The sequence below is a fragment of the Charadrius vociferus genome, unplaced genomic scaffold (genome assembly GCF_000708025.1).
Source record: "Charadrius vociferus isolate BGI_N301 unplaced genomic scaffold, ASM70802v2 scaffold162, whole genome shotgun sequence".
Classification (NCBI taxonomy): Eukaryota; Metazoa; Chordata; class Aves; order Charadriiformes; family Charadriidae; genus Charadrius; species Charadrius vociferus.
Genome location: NW_009647236.1, coordinates 294,275 through 312,332, shown reverse-complemented (window position 1 = coordinate 312,332; position 18,058 = coordinate 294,275). Strand labels below are relative to the sequence as shown.

The 18,058-nt window shown below is 41.9% G+C and overlaps 1 protein-coding gene across 1 annotated transcript in view; it reads right to left on the bottom strand.

Annotated features, from left to right (window-relative positions):
- Positions 1–5,581: 5,581 nt before the first annotated feature.
- The window catches only part of SPAG17 (sperm associated antigen 17), a 284,919-nt gene continuing 272,442 nt past the window's right edge, over positions 5,582–18,058 (bottom strand). The window contains exons 39-46 of the mRNA XM_009879926.1: positions 16,991–17,093; positions 16,300–16,396; positions 14,912–15,004; positions 12,876–13,027; positions 12,217–12,383; positions 8,353–8,413; positions 6,919–7,063; positions 5,582–5,718 (exon numbers count right to left, since the gene is read on the bottom strand). Coding sequence (XP_009878228.1) covers positions 5,582–5,718; positions 6,919–7,063; positions 8,353–8,413; positions 12,217–12,383; positions 12,876–13,027; positions 14,912–15,004; positions 16,300–16,396; positions 16,991–17,093 — 955 coding nt within the window. The remainder of the gene's footprint in view (positions 5,719–6,918; positions 7,064–8,352; positions 8,414–12,216; positions 12,384–12,875; positions 13,028–14,911; positions 15,005–16,299; positions 16,397–16,990; positions 17,094–18,058) is intronic.

The following is an 18,058-nucleotide window of genomic DNA, read 5'->3' as shown; positions in this document are numbered from 1 at the left end:
ACGATGTCCAGTGACTGGGACAAAGTCTGTCCCCTCCCCATGTGGATATAACCCCAACTCAGAATGGTTGTCTCTGAGATGAACTCTGTAGTCTGCTGAAATGTATGCATTTGAACTATTTCTGAGGTGCCTCTCCAAGGTACCTGCTTTTCTTCCAGCAGAATGTCCGTTAGAAATAGAGTTGATTTCTCCTACGGAAGATATCAGCTCATTCTGACAGTGTTGACCCAATGGAGTGAATCCAGCACATGGACTGCTGGTGGGACCATGCCCTATCCAGGGAAGGCAGCTGGCAAGATTTTACGCTGTTTTGACACCTGCTGATGGTTTGTGGCAGTGCTTGGAGCCTCTGGGCAAAGCTACGTGACTTCTGCCAAAGTGTGAGAACTCGGTCTACAGCCACTCGCTTTTTAGTGGGGCAGGGGAAAACACGGCTGCGCTCTATTAAAGGCGTATTTATATATGCTTTATGAGACAACTTTGTTCATGGAGTTTTGTCCTCGTATTTCTCTAGTAAAGCCGCAACTGCCTTGCCCTGTGTGTCAGTTCTTAAAAGATTTTTTTCTAGAGATTAAAATCTGTGGGAGCAAATGAAGGGGCTGCCATCCAGGATTGTGCTATTCCATAGAGTTGGCAGACTGAGCATGAGAAGCGTGGGTTGTTTGCATTGTATTTGCTCCAGTTTTTAGAAATTGCACTGAATTGTTGCATTGTTGTACTCGTCCTGTATGAGATGAAATGATTTATTTTCACAGCAGGGGAAGTGGGGCAGGATAAAATGAGCAAGTCTCTGCTGCTGCTGGTAAGTTATTAGTTTGTAGTACGTGCTGTCATTTTTACCAGTAGCCACAGGTTTGGTGGATGTGGTGGGGGCTGCTTCTGGGTACTTTACTGACTGTTGGACTGACATGTCTGACACACGGGTACTCAAAGCTGGACTTGTTTCTAACTTGAGCTCATATGGATTTTTAATTGCATCCCAGTTGTTACTGACTACTGTCTTTGGCTTAGGTTCTTTGTTACTAACAATTATGCATAAGGCAAACAGTTCAGTTGGACAATCTTTTGGCAGCACCTCGTGTATAATAACCACACCTCTTAAATAACTGTTGTTAGTAAATAACTTTCTCAGGGGGCTGATCATTCACTTGCTTCTTCAGAGTCCGGGTAGTTTACAGCAGCACTTCATGCTCCAATTCCAGGAGGTGGGTCTTAGACTCTTTATGGAAATAGCCATCTTCATACAGCTCTGCCAATTGTTTCTGGCTGCCTCTATAATTTTGTATTTGTCTAGACAGGGATGAAACTTGTGATCAAACAGCTCCACTCAAACATGTCTCCATCCTGACCTGTTCTGTTCCGTTCCGTTCCATTCTATTCCATCCTGTTGTGTTCTATTTCATCCTGTTGTGTTCTATGCCTTTACTCCTCCCCAAGGAGACCCTCATAAAAGGGATTACTGCAGTGGGAGGGAGAGGAGGCACTGTAGGATGATGAATTATGTTGGTAACCTCAGTTGACATCCATGTCAGCTGCTGCTGAAATGGGCTAGCCCGCTGGGAAAACAAAGAAAGAAAAGTGTTACAAATGGAGGGGTGGTTCGTGACACCACAGTGCACCTTCAGCAGTGATGACTGAGGACAGAGATACCAAAACCAGGTACCAAAAGGGGAAGGCTGACTCTGTGCCTCCGTGTGATGTGCTCTGTTTGCATTTTTTGAGAAAAATGTTATGGAACCTACGTAATGAGCTGCTGTTTGATGATCCTTTGGGAGGCCTGGGAGAAAAAAAATGGCCACAGGTGCACATGAACTCGGGGACTGATGACAAGGATGTAGATGGTGGGATAGAAGAGTGACTTGGGATGCAGAGTCATCTCCTGATGATGACAAGTGTCTCCTTTGATCACAGCTGGAAGAATTGGAATTCCTTCACTTCTCTCTGCTGTCACTGGGATCTGGGGAGAACCCTTGGAAGAAAAGGTCTTTGAGGTGGTGGAAAATGGTTGTCCTCTCTCCATAGGTGCTGACACAGGCTTCCCCATTGAACTTTCCCTCTGGTTCTTCTATTTGTAGCACTTGTGACCAGTTTGTACCTGTGACAGCGGCTTGCCTCAGTGCCCAGAATGTACTCCCAAGGGGACTAATGTAGGACTGTTGGCTGTGTCTGCAGAAAACTGAAAAAACTGAAAAGCATCAGGGCAGAAATGAGCAGAGTCAGTAGCAAAATCATTAGTGTTGGAGGATCAAGTTTTACACTGCTTCTTGTGGTGTTTTCCCATCTGTGGATAGGGCTTACACAATGCCTGCAGCTGGGTATCTGTTTTGGCACCCTCCTGAGCTGGCTCTCAGCTTTGGTTAATGGGTCAAATCTGACTCAAAGAGCTGATGGACAGTCGTGTCTGGTGGGACTGTGGAAGACGCCAGCGCAGTACTTGGATGGCTACTGAGGGAGCTCAGCATATGCTTTAAATGGAAGAGGTCTGTCCTGTGCCAACAATCCACTTGTATAGTAGAATTCTGATACCCTTGGGTACCTCAACTTGCCCTTTCTAAGGTGAAATTCCCTGGCTTTACAAACCTGAGCACGAAAACATTTGCAAATACAGGGCCAACTTAAAATGTGTCTTAGAATATGTGTCTCACTTAACAGCATGGATGGGAGAGTCCAAAACTGGCATTGATATTTCACACCGGTAAAAGCTATTATTTAATCCCCAATCATGGGATTCTCAGTCACCGTAAAGTGTTGAGAGAACAAGTGATCTGCATGCATCAAGGAAAATTCCTCGTCTCTCAGGATGTCACATGCTGGAAAAAGGATGAAGCACAGGAAAGCACCTCGTTGGAAATGAATTCATAAAAAGCAAGCAGAACTGCACTTGGATATACCAATAGGGTGTCTCACAAAGAGACTGAGATGTTTCTTTTAGTCACTACTGTGTAAGTAGGAACAAAGAGAGGAAAAAAGGCCATCTCTAAGTGGCTCAGTCTTCTATTATGAAATATGTGCAGATGAGCCATCTACACATATGAGTCTGACAGTGAACAAGAGGATATTAGCAGAATCCCTCTCTGTCAAGCATAACTTTGTGTACTCATAATCTCCATCTGGTGTCTACAGCTAATTAAAGGTAGGTGAACACACAGAAAATTAAGCCTGTGATTGTGAAAGCAAACAGAAACTTAGCAATTGGAAGGCCAGAGCAGATCAGCAGCTCTTGAAGAATCCCACTTGACCTCAGTGAAACGTGCTGCATGCTCAGTACAAAAGTTCAGGTGCCTCAGAACAGGTTATAGAAACCTAACCCCTTTTAAAACCAAAATAAACCTGCTGGGAACCATTCAGCACTCTTCTGAAGTGCAGAGTATCAAACATTGGGGTTGAAATTTAGTAATCTTTCCACTGTTTGCATTTCAGACAGCCACATCAGAAGGCTGTGCAACTTTTGGACCACCTTTCCCATTAATAGGGGACAGACAAAATATTTATTCATGTTAATCTGATTAAATAAATGAAAAAGTCTACATTAGGATGTTTCCGTAATGTTGGACTAAAATTCCGGTATTTCAGTATTGTTGATCTTCATGTTACTCTTCTAGAGCTCTGACCTGTAGTGAAAGAGGAGAGAAAATTAACATGAAAGGGAAGAAAAAGAAACCAAACCCCAACTCTACCTTTGTACAGTGGTTGAAGCAAGCCCAGTAATTATGTCCTGATGCTTTGCAAGTGTTGTGCAAGCACTGATTGCTACAGATTTCTATATTAAGGGAATCTTTGTGAAATGTTTTAAATATAAATGAGAAATAGCTAAGAAAATATAAATGAGATCAAGTCTAATTGCAGGGAAGTTTCTAGGTTTCACTGAGACAATCATTGGCTCTGGTGGAAACCACCTGGGAGAGGTGATATGAACTTAAAAAGTTATCCCAGTGCCTCTGCAAAGACTTAACTATTTCTATTCTGGACAGTTGAACAAGACTATTTAACCAAATACAGGACTTAACCTAGGAGTGTCAGTGTTTCATGTTTTGTGAGACTAAACCAACCAGTCCAGCATTCCTTGACATGTTTGAGATGGATATGGTTTTGAGCCCAGGAGACTTTGTGGGGAGCAATCTTCGAAGAGGCATTTGGTACAGCTGCTTGGGTAGCATGGAGTAGCTGTAGCCAGCTTCAGCAGGGATTAACAATTACCAAAAAGACTGTCAGAACAGAAGGGAGATTTGGCTATGGAGACGGCAACTATGATTAGCTGGATTAGCCATGTGGGAGGAGAATACCACATGGTTAATTTCTCTCCACTTGGAGCTTTTAATGGGAGATATCGCTGATCAGAATTTCTGCTGGGACTGTTGGGACAGGGGGGTGTCTCACTGAAATGTGAACTGACTGTGTGAGCACTTCTCTTGCATTTCAACACGAAGTGTGAGAAGTTTGTCTAAATTGCCTTCACTGATGAGCTCCACGTTGTAAGCCCCTAAGCTGGAAGGCATTAAATTTGCTGTTCTAGACTATAATTGCATGTTACTCTGGGGGTAAAATTCCACGCTGGAAAAGGTAAGAAGATATTTAAACAGGAAAAACACCCCTATGTTTGATGTAGTCTGGGCAGTCCTAGAGCAGATGCAGCAGTCAGAGGTCCACGTCTCTGCGAAGTTTCTTTTGAGAACTGACTGATGTGATTGCTTTTCTTTTTCTCCAGAGGAGAGGAAATGAGACACAGCTGGGATTTCTTTACTTAATTGTTAGATAACACGGCAGACTTACAGATGTTAAAGTTGAAAGAAAGATGATGTCAGTGTTACATGTATCAGGCAAATGGGGACTCTTGAGCTGAGGAGAGAAGAACATCCATAGTGTTCCTGTTTATGAACTGTCACCATCGATTGTGTTGTAGAGTGCCTGAGTTGATATGGGTGAGATGAAACACCAACCTAATGTTAAACATGTTGGCTGGTGGTTTCAGGAGAAATTCCCAATAAGGCTTTCTTGTTGGCAGGGAAGGCTTACCTATTCTCTGTACAGTCTGATTTTCTCAGGTTACAGAATGTGCTGTATGAAACAATGTGTGCAGAGGGTTGTGTGTGCTTGAACGTGTCATGTTAAGGTTTCCCTGTCTACCTGTAAGACTCCTGCCCCTTATTAGACTTGCTGTCAGTGTCAAAGGGTCAGCAGAAAGTCGTGGTTTTAGAAAGTGAAGAGTGTTAAAGACAGGCTGATTTATTAGGGCTTAACTGCAATAAATCCAGCCTCCTGCTGCCAGGAGGCTCAAGGACTTGTTTAATGTGGAGACAGTTCAGTGAAGGATTTGGGACAGGACTGGGGAGGCTCTGCTGTGAGTGCCTCCACTGAGCCGAGCGGCTGTAATAATTTGTAAATCTCTTGCGGAGAGTCCTTTGGTTAATGTCATCCACTGCTTCCCTTTTCTTGTCTCAGGTAGTCATGTCTGTGTGATGTGTGCGTGGCAGCTTTGCTGTCAGTTGCACGAGGCTTGTTGATGATGTGGATCACGAGCAAAGAGGAGGTAAAACAACTGTACTTTAGTTTATGGCTGGTATCACTGCATCCAGTACTTACATTAACTAGAAAGCTTTCGGGGTAGCGTAATGCGGAACCGCGGCTCGAGGCTTGTAGGAACTGCCCGGACTGTTGCTGCCATCCCACCCTGGGGGTATCCTTGTGGGCGGCGCTCATAAATGTCACTGGTTAACACAGGTGGAATATCATGTTAAGGATCTAACCATTTCTGTATATTTATGTAACTAATATGCGTGAAGGCTGGAACGAATTCTGGAAATAAGGCTGTGAAACAACTTGAATCTGGACTACTGCCCTTAGCTCAAAGATTAAAGACCAGGTAAAATAGTGGGGAGGGCACGTGTTTTGGAGGCTGTTGTGCAACTATGTGCCTGAGGACTGGGTGAAGGGAAATGGAGCAGGAGCTTATTTTGCTGCTATGCCACCAGTCCTGTCTAGCTCAGTTCTGCAATAATGGTCATAAGACTTCTTTAGGTCACTATGAAGTAAATTTGGGGAGTATCAATGTCACTTCCAGAGCATATAAAGCCTCAGTGGAGTTGCTGTTAGCTAGTATTCTGGTCAGTCTCAGAGGACCCTGAAGTTCTTTCTTTGGTAAGGGTGGCCCATACCAGGAGTGGAGTTTCTGGCCTGTTTGGATGCACCTTGCCTTCCTACTGCTTTTGTAGGTTTCCAGAAGACCTCTTCTCCCAGGCTTTTAAGTGTACATTTGATTAAAAGTCAAACAGAACTTCACCCTTTCTTCTGAACTTACCCTTTAAAATGAGCCTGTAATTTTATCTAGAAAATAATTATAGTTTCTGGAGCACAAGGGAAAAAGAAATAATAGTTCTTGACTGCTGTGTCTTTTACTCTACCTCTGTCCACAATTAAACAACTGAAAAGCCCACTGAACTGGACTGATTTCTGACAGCATGCACTTCTGTGCTTGCATCTCTGCTGACACAGGGATTGTCTCATTTGTCTGTTTAGCATCCAGCATGATACATGATTTTGTTGCTCATGAGGCTGTACCATCAGATGCTACCATAGGTTCAAAAATGTTACAAAGGATTTCCATCAGGGGTGGTGGGAAAAGAGTTCCTATCGTTTTCATTTATTTTTTTAAAAGCCACATCTTTCTGAGCATACCATTCTTCCTTTCCCCACTTTTCAAAACCTTGGTACTCTGATGTAAATTGCTTTTGGCATCTGAATCTTAAATTGTTCATTTGTTGTGCTTTTGAAAACACCCATTTGCGTGTTTCTGAAAAGGACAGAAAAGCTTGCTAATTCAGCAGCCTGCACTGGAAATGATGCTTAAGCCTCCTGACAGGTGGACGGTTGCCAGGGTTGATGCTAGAAAGTGTGTGTGGGAAGTAAGACAAAAAAGGATATTTGCTGTCACAGGCAGGAGAAGAGTCTCTGTTTCTGTTAATATTTCAATATCATGGGAAATTTCTTCAAGGCCACCAGCATCTCCCCCTCCAATTACCATGGCAAAAATCTCTATCTCCAGTTCAACCTGCAAGCCTGCTGCCACCTAGGAGAGACAGAGGATTACTCACAGGTGAGGTGCATGCTTCATACATAGTCCTCTCCAGCAGTCCTTAGAGCTGGTTCTTGTTCTGTGTTGTCTAATGAAATTAAAATGCCCAGCACATGTGATTGTGCTTGTCAGTTACCAGTATCTGTTTCACTAGAAAGCTCTGTACAAAACAGTGTCTCTTCACATTGCAGTTCGAAAAGAAACTGCCACGTGTTTGCATTTTTTCTCCTTAAATTTCCTTTTAGGTTCCAGAGGGAGAAGGGGAATCGGGACAGCTGGGAGAGAATCAAAAAGAGAGGTTGTCAATGCCCCAACCCTGTCAGTGTTCAAGAGGCATTTGGACAATGCCCTTAATACCATGCTTTAACTTTTGGTCAGTCCTGAAGTTGTCAGACAGTATGACTAGATGATCATTGTAGGTCCCTTCCAACTGAAATTATTCTGTTCTATTCTGTTCTATTCTGTTCTATTCTGTTCTATTCTGTTCTATTCTGTTCTATTCTGTTCTAAACGTAGAGGTAGGGAGAAAAGGTAAATACAAAAGGGATGGATGTATGGAGGAAAAAAGAGAATGGAAATTATTCCAGCCAGCTATCTGGAGTTCTATAAGGCCTTTGACATAGTCCCTGACAACATCCTTCTCTCTAAAGTGGAGAGAGATGGATTTGATGGGTGGACTGTTTGGTAGATGAGGAATTCTTTGGATGGTCGCATCCAGAGGGTAGTGGTCAACGGCTCAATGCCCAGATGGAGATCAGTGACAAGTGGTATCCCTCAGGGGTCTGTATTGGGACCAGTACTGTTCAATATCTTCATCAATGACATGGATAGTGGGACTGAGTGCACCCTCAGCAGATTTGTGGACAACATCAAGCTGAGTGGTACAGTTGACATGCCTGAGGGATGGGATGCCATCCAGAGGGACCTGCACAAACTTGAGAAGTGGGCCCATGTGAACCTCATGAGGTTCAACAAGGCCAAGTGCAGGGTCCTGCACCTGGGATGCTCTCTTTAACCTCAGTGCTCGACCTGTTACTTTCCATTGAATTTCCACAGTGTTTATCTCTCTGCATTCTGGCACAGGCTCCAAGACTTGGACCGCATGGGGTGCTTGGTTGCAGGCAGCAGAGGGACAGCAGAAGGCAGCATCACTTCAAATAACTTCAAACAAATCATGTACCCTGCCAGCTCTAGTCCCAGACAGCTGGTACAAGAGGACCCCTAGATGCCCTAAGGGTCAGCTGACTCTAGCGAAAAAGCAAAAGATCTTCTGTGTAACCTACAGGTCCTGGTGTGTACATCACTCTCAGTCCTGTGTGCGGAGGTGGTTGCTTCACCCGAAACCTGTCAGAAAGAGAAGAGAATCAGTTTGCCAGAAACTGTTTCAGGCAGGCAGAAGGCACTGCTGGGAAGCAGGCCCTCTGCTCTACTTATGCTTGTGCAAACGACAGCAGAACTTGTTAGCTCATCCTTCCTGTCACAGTGTACAACTTGGGCTGCAGCGGTATTCCTGGGCTTCTCACCAAGGCTCAGGTTTCCAGCAAAAAAACCCCAAAGGAGCAGATTAATGGGCCAAAGTAAGTTTCCAAAGAGCTTGTTACACTGCCTGGTCCTTACAACAGGATGTGAAACATCAGCCTTTAAGCCCACATACATAAATGAAGCTGCAGTACAAATTACATCTTCTTGGCAAACACCTGTGTGTTGCATACCTGGAAGTCCTTAACAATCTTTAATGCCCTTTGATATGATTCTATTGCAGAAAGCATGATACTGGTATAAATTTTGTGTAATATCTTCTTTAATTTCATGGTACCCACTAAGGCAGTAGTTTTACTTCTTCGTTTCTCACTGATTGTTTCACATCTGTGCAGTCCTTTTGTGCACACAACTTCCACTGTTAAGATCTCTAAAGGTCATTGGAGCAGCTATGACTTCTGCTTTTGCATGGCTCTGGACTTTATCCTGTGGTTTTTTGTTTCCACCTGAAGAACAGTTACCAGCATGCACTTGCACCAGAAGCCATTAAAGGCAAGGCAGCAGAAGAACCATTGCTAGTGTATGGCTCCATCTTATGGAAAGCTCTTGCAGACTTATAAACTGGCTCTCAGAATTTCTGCACTTTCTCTGGAGCGCTGGCTGTTATGAAAAACATGGGCTGTCCCAAGAAGTTTAGGCTAAGGTATGGACAGTTTGGAAGTCGCATAGTTAACTACTGACCCTGTGACGGAAAAGTTTTGGCTTCAGCATGAGGCAGACGCAGCTCAGAATTGCCCACTACTGGCCCTACCCCTGCCCTCAGCGTATTCTGCGGTCATTCAGCAGCTAGTTAGTCACTTAGCTCTCCTCTCAAAGCATCAAGTAAAAGGCTTAAAAGATAAGCTGGATTTATCAGAATCATGGTGGTATTTTCCTTGACTGTCTACATGTAGTACAACTGGCATGAAAAAAAAAGTAATGTACACAACTTGAGCTCTAGAATCACAGAATTTTCAGAGTTGGAAGGGACCTCTAGAGATCATCTAGTCCAACTCCCCTGCTAAAGCAGGATTGCCTAGAGCACATTACGCAGGACTGCATCCAGGCAGGTTTTGAAAATCTTCAGAGAAGGGGACTCCACAACCTCCCTGGGCAGCCTGTTCCGGTGCTGTCACCTTAACTGAAAATTTTTTTCTTGTATTTGAATGGAACTTCCTGTGTTCCAACTTGTGCCTGTTGCCCCTCGTCCTGTCACTGGGAACCACTGAAAAGAGTCTGGCTCCATCCTCCTTCAACCCACCCTTTAGATACTTGTAAGCAATAATAAGGTCTCCCTTCAGCCTTCTCTTCTCCAGGCTAAAGAGTCCCAGCTCTCTCAGCCTTTCCTCATAAGGGAGATGCTCCCCTCCCTCAGTCATCTTAGTTGCCCTACGATGGACTCTCTCCAGCAGTTCCCTGTCTGTCTTGAACTGGGGAGCCCAGAACTAGACACAGTATTCCAGTTGTGGCCTCACCAGTGCAGAGTGGACGGGGAGAATGACCTCCCTCAACCTACTGGTCACACTCTTCCCTATGCAGCCCAGGAGTCCATTGGCCTTCCATGTTGGTATGTGAGCTGCTGATTTATTATGGCATGCACCATGATGATTTAATGTGCATTAAAGGAAAAAGGTCTCTTTGAGACCATATCTAACTAGTTTGATTAAAAAAAAAAAAAAAAAAGAAAAAAAAATCATCTCTGGCATCCATCCTGATGGAAGAAGCTGTACAGTAGTCTCTCAGCTGGTCTTGAACAGATTTCTAAAGTGCCTAGTTGGCTGAGTACTCACAAGAGATCGTGACGATCCCAGCAGGGTAAGTCTCTTGTGACCTCCTCTTTTAATGATAATTAGCTGCCCAAGGAGGAGGAACAACAAATGTCAGACATAAACATTTATGTTTATTTCATTCCAGCACTGTGGTGCCATATAAAGGGATGCTGTGACTGCTGAGATCATGTCACTGTGACACCTCTCAACTCCCTTTTTAAAGAGGACATCAAACTGTAGGTCAACTGCATCCAGAAAAGGGAAGTTTGGCAGGTACTTGCTCATGTGAGGAGAGCTCCAAGGAAACAGCATCCAGAAGCTGCAGCGCATCAGGGTCACAAGACTTGCACACTCAAGCCCAAGAGTGTTTAATGTGTCCTCCTTAACTGTTTTCTTTATCCAGCGCTAATGTTGCAGGAAAACCCAAAGGCTATTTACCACCAGTGCTAAGAAGAGGAACCAGCTTTTGAATGACCTAGACCAACACAACAGTAGGATGTTTATTTCCACGCTTTCAGTTGGTCTCCCTTTACTGGGACCTGTGGGTCTAGCAGAAAAAAAGCCCATATAACAGGAGTGGTCCAAGCCTGGCTTACTCAAAGTTTCTGAAAGAACAGCATGTAACTGTCCATTAGGACAAATGGATGAGAGGCCTAAATAGCAGCTTTCAGTTAACTGCTATATAAACTAAGAACCTCTCCAGCTGCAGTAGGTAGTTGAGGATAGGTGGGAATGAGAGGCTGACATTGGGAAGCTTTTGTGGGAATAGCTATCTTAGAACACAGGTATTTAAAAAATGGGTTTGGCTCTGGGGCTTTTGAGCCATATGAAATGAAAGCTTCCCACCAAGTACTGCAATTCCTGAAACCATCTGGTGGGATTATAATCATTCAAATGAAGCTATTTTGAAGTGACAAACCTTAGGTGGAAGCTGTAAGAACTTTGAGACCCTTGTAGGCTCTCTTTTAGGCTAAAAAGCAAGGTACATATAGCACAGCTAAGACAAGTGCAGTTGAGCAAACAGTGGGAGGAATATGCTTTGCCCTCTTTTCTGTCACATGTATGGCACCTGGGAAGACAGGGGTCATAAGCACACCTGCCTGAATACTTCTAAAGTAAAGCCACTGGAACTGTGCTGGTGGGGGAGTGACTGAATGAACATACGTGCAGTTACTCAAAAGGGGAATTCCAGTACAGAAGAGCAATCACAAGCATTTTCTTACTGTATTTATATATTCTTTAAACCACAGCTGGGTAAGTATGATAATTTCCTGTGATTTGTCACACAGGGCAAGAGACAATCTGCAGACCTAGAAATGGACTTAACTTATCCTCACCCTGTTGGAACACAGTGCAGTGCTATTTTGTCCCTCGCACTGACACAGAGTAAGGGAAAGATGTGCACAAACAAATGCTTTACTTCATCCTCGTCCTCTGTTTGTTCCCAGTGTCATCACTGGAGCTGTTTCTCAGTGGAGCTGGAGCTAAAGACGTGTATCTGACTAGAGCTGTGCCCACTTAGATTGTCTGACTTGCAGCATCCCACAACATTTCCCAAAGCCAAATGAAATACTGCTTACCATGAAACACTTTGGTCCCTGAACCTGAGAACTTCAATAAGAACCAGTAAATCATCTGCTCCTTACTTGCTTTACATCTTCCTAATAACACTAATATGTAAATAATGCAAAGGTGTTTCTAATATTATCTCCTCTCCTCTATCCAGTCAGTCATTATCAAATGATTCCAAATATAAAAATACCATTTGTTAATCATGTTAATCAGATCAAAAGGTTGACAATTAACAAGCAGTGTACTTTTAGACAGTTAAAACCCAAGGCACTAAAATTTCAAACTAACCTTGAGAAGTTCACACCAACATTCTTCAGGATCACAGTGGCTGCATAGGTACAGCCTTCCTTTAGCACTCCAAGTGTCACTCTGGGTGGAATGAGATGGAAGCCACTAAGATGCTGTCTTGTTGCAAGAGAAGATGTCTTGACCTTTCCTGCAACAGGATCCTCTATCTTTGAAAAAAAGAATTAAAATATTAGACAATAGAGAAAGTTGGTGGCCATCAAGTTAGGTTCAGAGTTACTTAACCTACGTTTGACCTCTGTCCACTCATCCTGAAAAATTGCAAAAAGACATCCTAATTGGTCTAAAAAGAGAAGAGGCACTTTTTGAATGTTGTGTGCAAATTTACAGTGGTTTGAGGTTTCAGACATATTAAGCCATTGAGATGTCTCAGGGAGAATGGGTGAAGCTCTGCTCTTTTGGAAATCAGAGCTTTCATGTGGGTGCCTGGTGCAGAACTATACTTTTGGCATACGAGTTTGTCCTAGGAGTTGAGAGGAAAGGTGCTTTTAGAATTACTAGTAAACTTACACATAAATTGCAACCACTATGCTTCAGTAAACAGATTCAAAACACCTTCCAGTATTGCTCCAGGGTGAAGATTTTATGCAAAAGAGATGACTGAGCGGATATTAATATTAACAAAAAAGGTGTAATTTTACCTTTTTATTTGGTATGGAGTTTGGTTTTCTCCCCTGAAGTGATGACGGTAATTTCACTTTCTCTTTTCTTGGCTGTCCTGCAGCATTCACCAGCAGACTCGGAGCTTTATGTTGAAAGGGTGTCTCTTGTGATCTTGCAGCCTTGTTTAGGTCTAGAAAGGAAAGATTTCCAAAAGCACAAAGAACTAAGCATCATATTCAGCCTAATCTTGAAGTCCTTATTCAGATAAGATTTTTATTTTCTATATGAAAGCATTTGATTAGCACAAGGATGGAAGAACTGGTCTCATTTTTATTTAAGAGGTCAAGAAAGGCATTAAGAAACCCCCTAATAGTAGCAAAAATTAAAATTTAACTAATAAGTAAATTTGTACCATAATTATTACAACTAATTAGTTGGAAGCATCTCAGTGGGAACTCACAGTGAAGATATAAACACCTGTGAATGTCATTAAAAACAGAAGAGGAGGTACAAAACCCCAAGCACTAAAATCAAAATCAAGGACATTACTATTCCAAAGGCATACCTGCACGGCACAATGACCACTTGTGCAGAAACACCCAGGCTGGTCAAGTCAAATCTGTATATCCATATAACAACAAATTCCAGTCCAGGCCCCAGAGCAGTACAGCTCTGCCAGCACAACCAACTAGGATGACCTGTGTGATTCTGGGGTTAAGATGATCTTAGCTATCTCTTCATCTTTGAACTCTGCCCTGCTGCATAATGGAGGTAGGCAGGCTGAGCATAGGGATGGCCAGAGAAACTTAGATCTAAATACAACTTCTTTGACAGTCTAAGACTCATGTAGTTTATTGTAAAGTCTGATAACCTCTGAAGCGACACAACACAAGACAATTATGATAGCTGTCTTACCAGAGATAAACCTCTAGATCAATATTTTGTAAGGAAGAGTGTTTTTTGTTTTCTCAGTTTGGACTGCAGGCACTGTCTAACTGGAATGCTAAGTCTGGTCAGTTAGCCATTGCGAGAAAGCAGAAACGTTATTTGAGAATAGCATCTTCTCTAGATTCCGCTCTTATTTCCAGACAACAGAACTACAGATGGTAGAGAGGGGCTTCCCATCTACACAGCAAACGGCCCAGAGATTATAAAAAAAAGCTAAGCATGGACATTAAGCAAAAAACACGAGCATTTCTTGTTTTGCCTAAAGATAAGGAACATTTATACTTGGACATTAGAAGTTAGTGTAGTTTTGGCATCTCTCGCTCCACACACCCCCTCTCCCCACACGCGCCCCCAGGCTGCTGTTCCTTTCGTTAGGTACCCTGTGACTCTGGAAGTATGGATTAGTACATCTGCCGTGAGGCCTACAGAATACACACAAATAACAGAGGAAATTTAGCAAGTTTGACAGCAATAGTTTTTGCAGAGTCCCACTACTAAGAAATGGAATCAGTATGCGTGGAAGGGAAAGGGAGGGGAGAAGGGAAGCTGTAACTATGGGATGGTAAGGATAGATTTTGCAAGTACGTACTGCCAAAGCTCAGCTGGTATGGCATTATGTGAGAGCCAAAGGTTGGGGCTAATTAAAGCAGACTGATGGCTCTCCAGTGGTGATCATCAAGGCTGATGATCACCACAAGCAGATGCATAAACAGAGTGAATGACAGTACACATAGCAAGGAAAGCAAAACCGAACAGGGATGTTTAAATGGCAAAGACCATTTAACCACAGCAAACTCTGCTCTAGAGTCTTCTGTTACAGGCCTTAATGAGCAGGAAAAATTTGCTTGTGCAACTTCTTTTAGTAAAGAAATTACTTCTTGGCTTTCTCTGCATTTCTACCATCCTCATCATCCCATGTTGTTATAGCAGTCTCCTAGGGTGAAGGAGAGAATCTCTCCCATTAGTTTTATACTTCTCTCCTTTTCTGCCGGTCTTGTATTCAGATGTATTCAGAATGCTGAACAGAGGTAGGTAGATTTAAATTTCTATTGTAAATATTTTGTCAAAAGTTATAAGAAGATAGATATTAACCTGCTCCAAACTACATTCTGGAAGACAGCTTTACCTGCTGTGCTGCTGGAACTTTCATTTTGGTTGGAATGAGCCTGCAGCAGAAGGCCAGGTGAAGAATCATTCATAGCATTGAGACACTCAAATGCTAAAGGGAAAATAATGGAATACTGTGACAAGTGTTTTTCATGATCATCATCATTTTCAAAAACACATAAAAAAATCACAAAGTCTTTGGCGCTTTAATTTAGACAAACTTTGAAAGCTGTCTACATAGCCATGAGAGGTTAGGTAAATTCTGTATGTGACATTTTGCACCACTGGGCCACAGGGATCAAAAATGCATATCTTGTGATTAGTCGTTTCTTGTTCTCTGGCAAACTGAGTAATAAGCCATAAAGGGCTGATGAAAAATCCAATACAGGTCTTCTAGTGATTGCAATATGGTGATTGCAGAATGATGAAATATGGGAATTACTGGGGGTCTGATAAAGCCTCATGGAGGACTGCTTTTCTGAAAATGATTCTTTGCTGTGTATGACTATTAATTTCACTATGTGATTTCAGTAACCTGTCAGAGCTGTTATTCAAACAGAGCCAAAGTATTCCTCTCAATGCTGTAAAGCTCAAACCTGAGATGATGATTCACTCTTTCACTGCTTCCTGTAATCCAGTCACTGCTTTCCTCCTATATCCTCCAAACTGTCCTTAGCCTGAATGTTTCCTATTCCATATCGCTTTTGCCCCAGTCCCCAACCTGCCCCTGTTGCCACTGAGTTTCAGAATTCCATCTCCCTTTTTTTTTCCGACAGTCATACTAGTCTTTTTCTAAACTTGGCCTCCTCAGTTCTTGCTCATCCACCCCTAACTATTGTTTATTCTATTTAAGTTTTTCTTGAGCATTTTGCATCCATCCACCCCTTATTCATAGCACAATTCTTCAGCTTTGCATTCAAAGCCTATGGTGTTGTAATGCTGTCTGCTTCAATGATGTCCGAAAATGCTCTTTTAACACACTAAATATAGAAGTCTTATAGACCACATTTATATTAGTGGATTAAACAGGAACATTCCCAGATACTGGAACATGCTAATCTATACCGTTAACTACTTAGAACACGGGTATGATATTGACTGTGCAACTTAGCAGACTTTAGCACAGATTACACAGATTTTAGCGAGGGAAAAGGCCATCTTGTTTTGGGAGACTGAATTTACACAGCCTACTCCATACTGGGGGATCTCAATGTCAGGGAGTGCCGCCGGGTATGTTTCACGTATCAGAACAGATACAGCCATTGTGGTCCAAGTAGTTTGTGTGTCAAAATGACTGGGAATACACGGGGTCAGAAAATGTAATCTTAAATTTAACTGCAATATGAAATGAGATGACTGAATAAAACAATTAAAAAGATATTAAAATGTTGCCAGACAGTATATTACCTCTACTGGTTTTTTGGATCATCTCTAGAGGGAAAGTCCCACTTTGTTCTTTTTGAACTGAAGGAATTTTCATAGACAGTGCTTCCACATCAGGAAACTAGAGAAAAGTAAAAAAGAGGGCTTAGGTCTCCCAACTATACACTTAGAAAAAAAAAAACCAAACAGCAGACACCCCTCTCCTGCCCCACAAAAAAAAAAAAAAAAAAAAAAAGAGTTGCAAAGAAATCAAATAAGCAGAACCAAAGTACTAACTATAAAAAAAGATACCTCAGATTCCAAAGTGCATTTTTGAGTATACATTATGAACTTACAGCATTTATCAGGTGATATTACAACAGGAAAGTTCCCAAGGTCACCTTTATCCCAGAAGGGTTAGTCTTACTAATTCCCTTTCCAGTTAGTTAGCAGAGAGAATTTTTTGAGGGGTAAGTGAAAAGATCTGAGGCTCAACTTCTGCTATGAATCAGACCCTCTCCAAAGTTTATGTAAGGCATCTACAGAGTTTGTACTCAATAAATAAATACCATCTCCAAGATATGTTTCCTTTGACAAGGGTATATAATTCCCAGTATTAATTCTACCATGACTGTCCTATGTAATGTTTTCTTGAGGTAAATGAGGCTGAGATGTATGGGAGTATGGCAAAACTACCTGGTCTAACACAAACTCATCCAGTTTTCAGCTACATTACCTTTTTCGTGAAAAACTCCTTGCCAAATTCTGATTCAAAATACGGAGGAATTATTTTGTTTCTTATTGCCATTAAGAACTTCTTCTCTTCATCAAGTTCTTTCCTAAGTAATTTTTAACATTGTTGTTAAGGAAAGGACAGAAAAAAGCATTATAACTGAGTTGATGCTGTTTTTCAGTATTATCTTTAAAACACTGAGGAATGGAATTGATAAAGGCAAATGGCATTTTTTTTTCCTGGTCAATCACATCAAGCGATATTCTTGTAATTGTAATTGTCAATTTTCTCAGTGATAGATCAAGAATGGGCTGGTCTGGCATTCACAAACAATGTCCTCCTCAGATATGGAGAATATGATTTATGGAGGGGTGATCAAAATGCATATGGACAGTAGGTTGGCTGCTACGAAGAGCTCCTCCTCAAAACATGCTCCAGTTCTCTAAACCTTGTGGAACATGTCTGAGACTGCCAATAGCGTCTTTCCAACCTTCCAACAAACATTTAAATCTGAGAACTGGTATTTCAGATGCATTGCTAAAATTTATAACACAAAATTAATCTAATTTCCTTATTTTACCACACAAAAACTTGATGGCTCTGCATACAGAAAAAGCTGTTCAAATTTCTCAAAGTAAGATTCAGCAGAGTAAAGACCAGTTATGTTTTCAGCTTGACTTAGTCCAGTTTTAGACTACTGTAGTTTCACTGACTTGCAGGGTCTGATATCAGCTATGAAATTATCACTTATAATCATACTGAGAGTTTTGGCACTGACGTTAGAGCCAGAATTGCACACTATGTTCTTGGGTGCTGGCTACTCAGATATATATATTTAACGTAAATCTTTAAATAGTATGCAAAACAGTGTAAAATGCTATATTAAAATATAAATCTGAAATTATAACTTTTTTTTACCTCATGCAAATCAGAAAGTAATTAAGAAGTAGTATGGAAAAGAACTTAGTTTTCAATTGCTATTTAACCTTTCATAAAAAAAAGAAAGAAAATGCAAATTTCTGATCATATTAGTTCATCACCATTTCAGGTTATTCTGTTTAATCTAAGAAA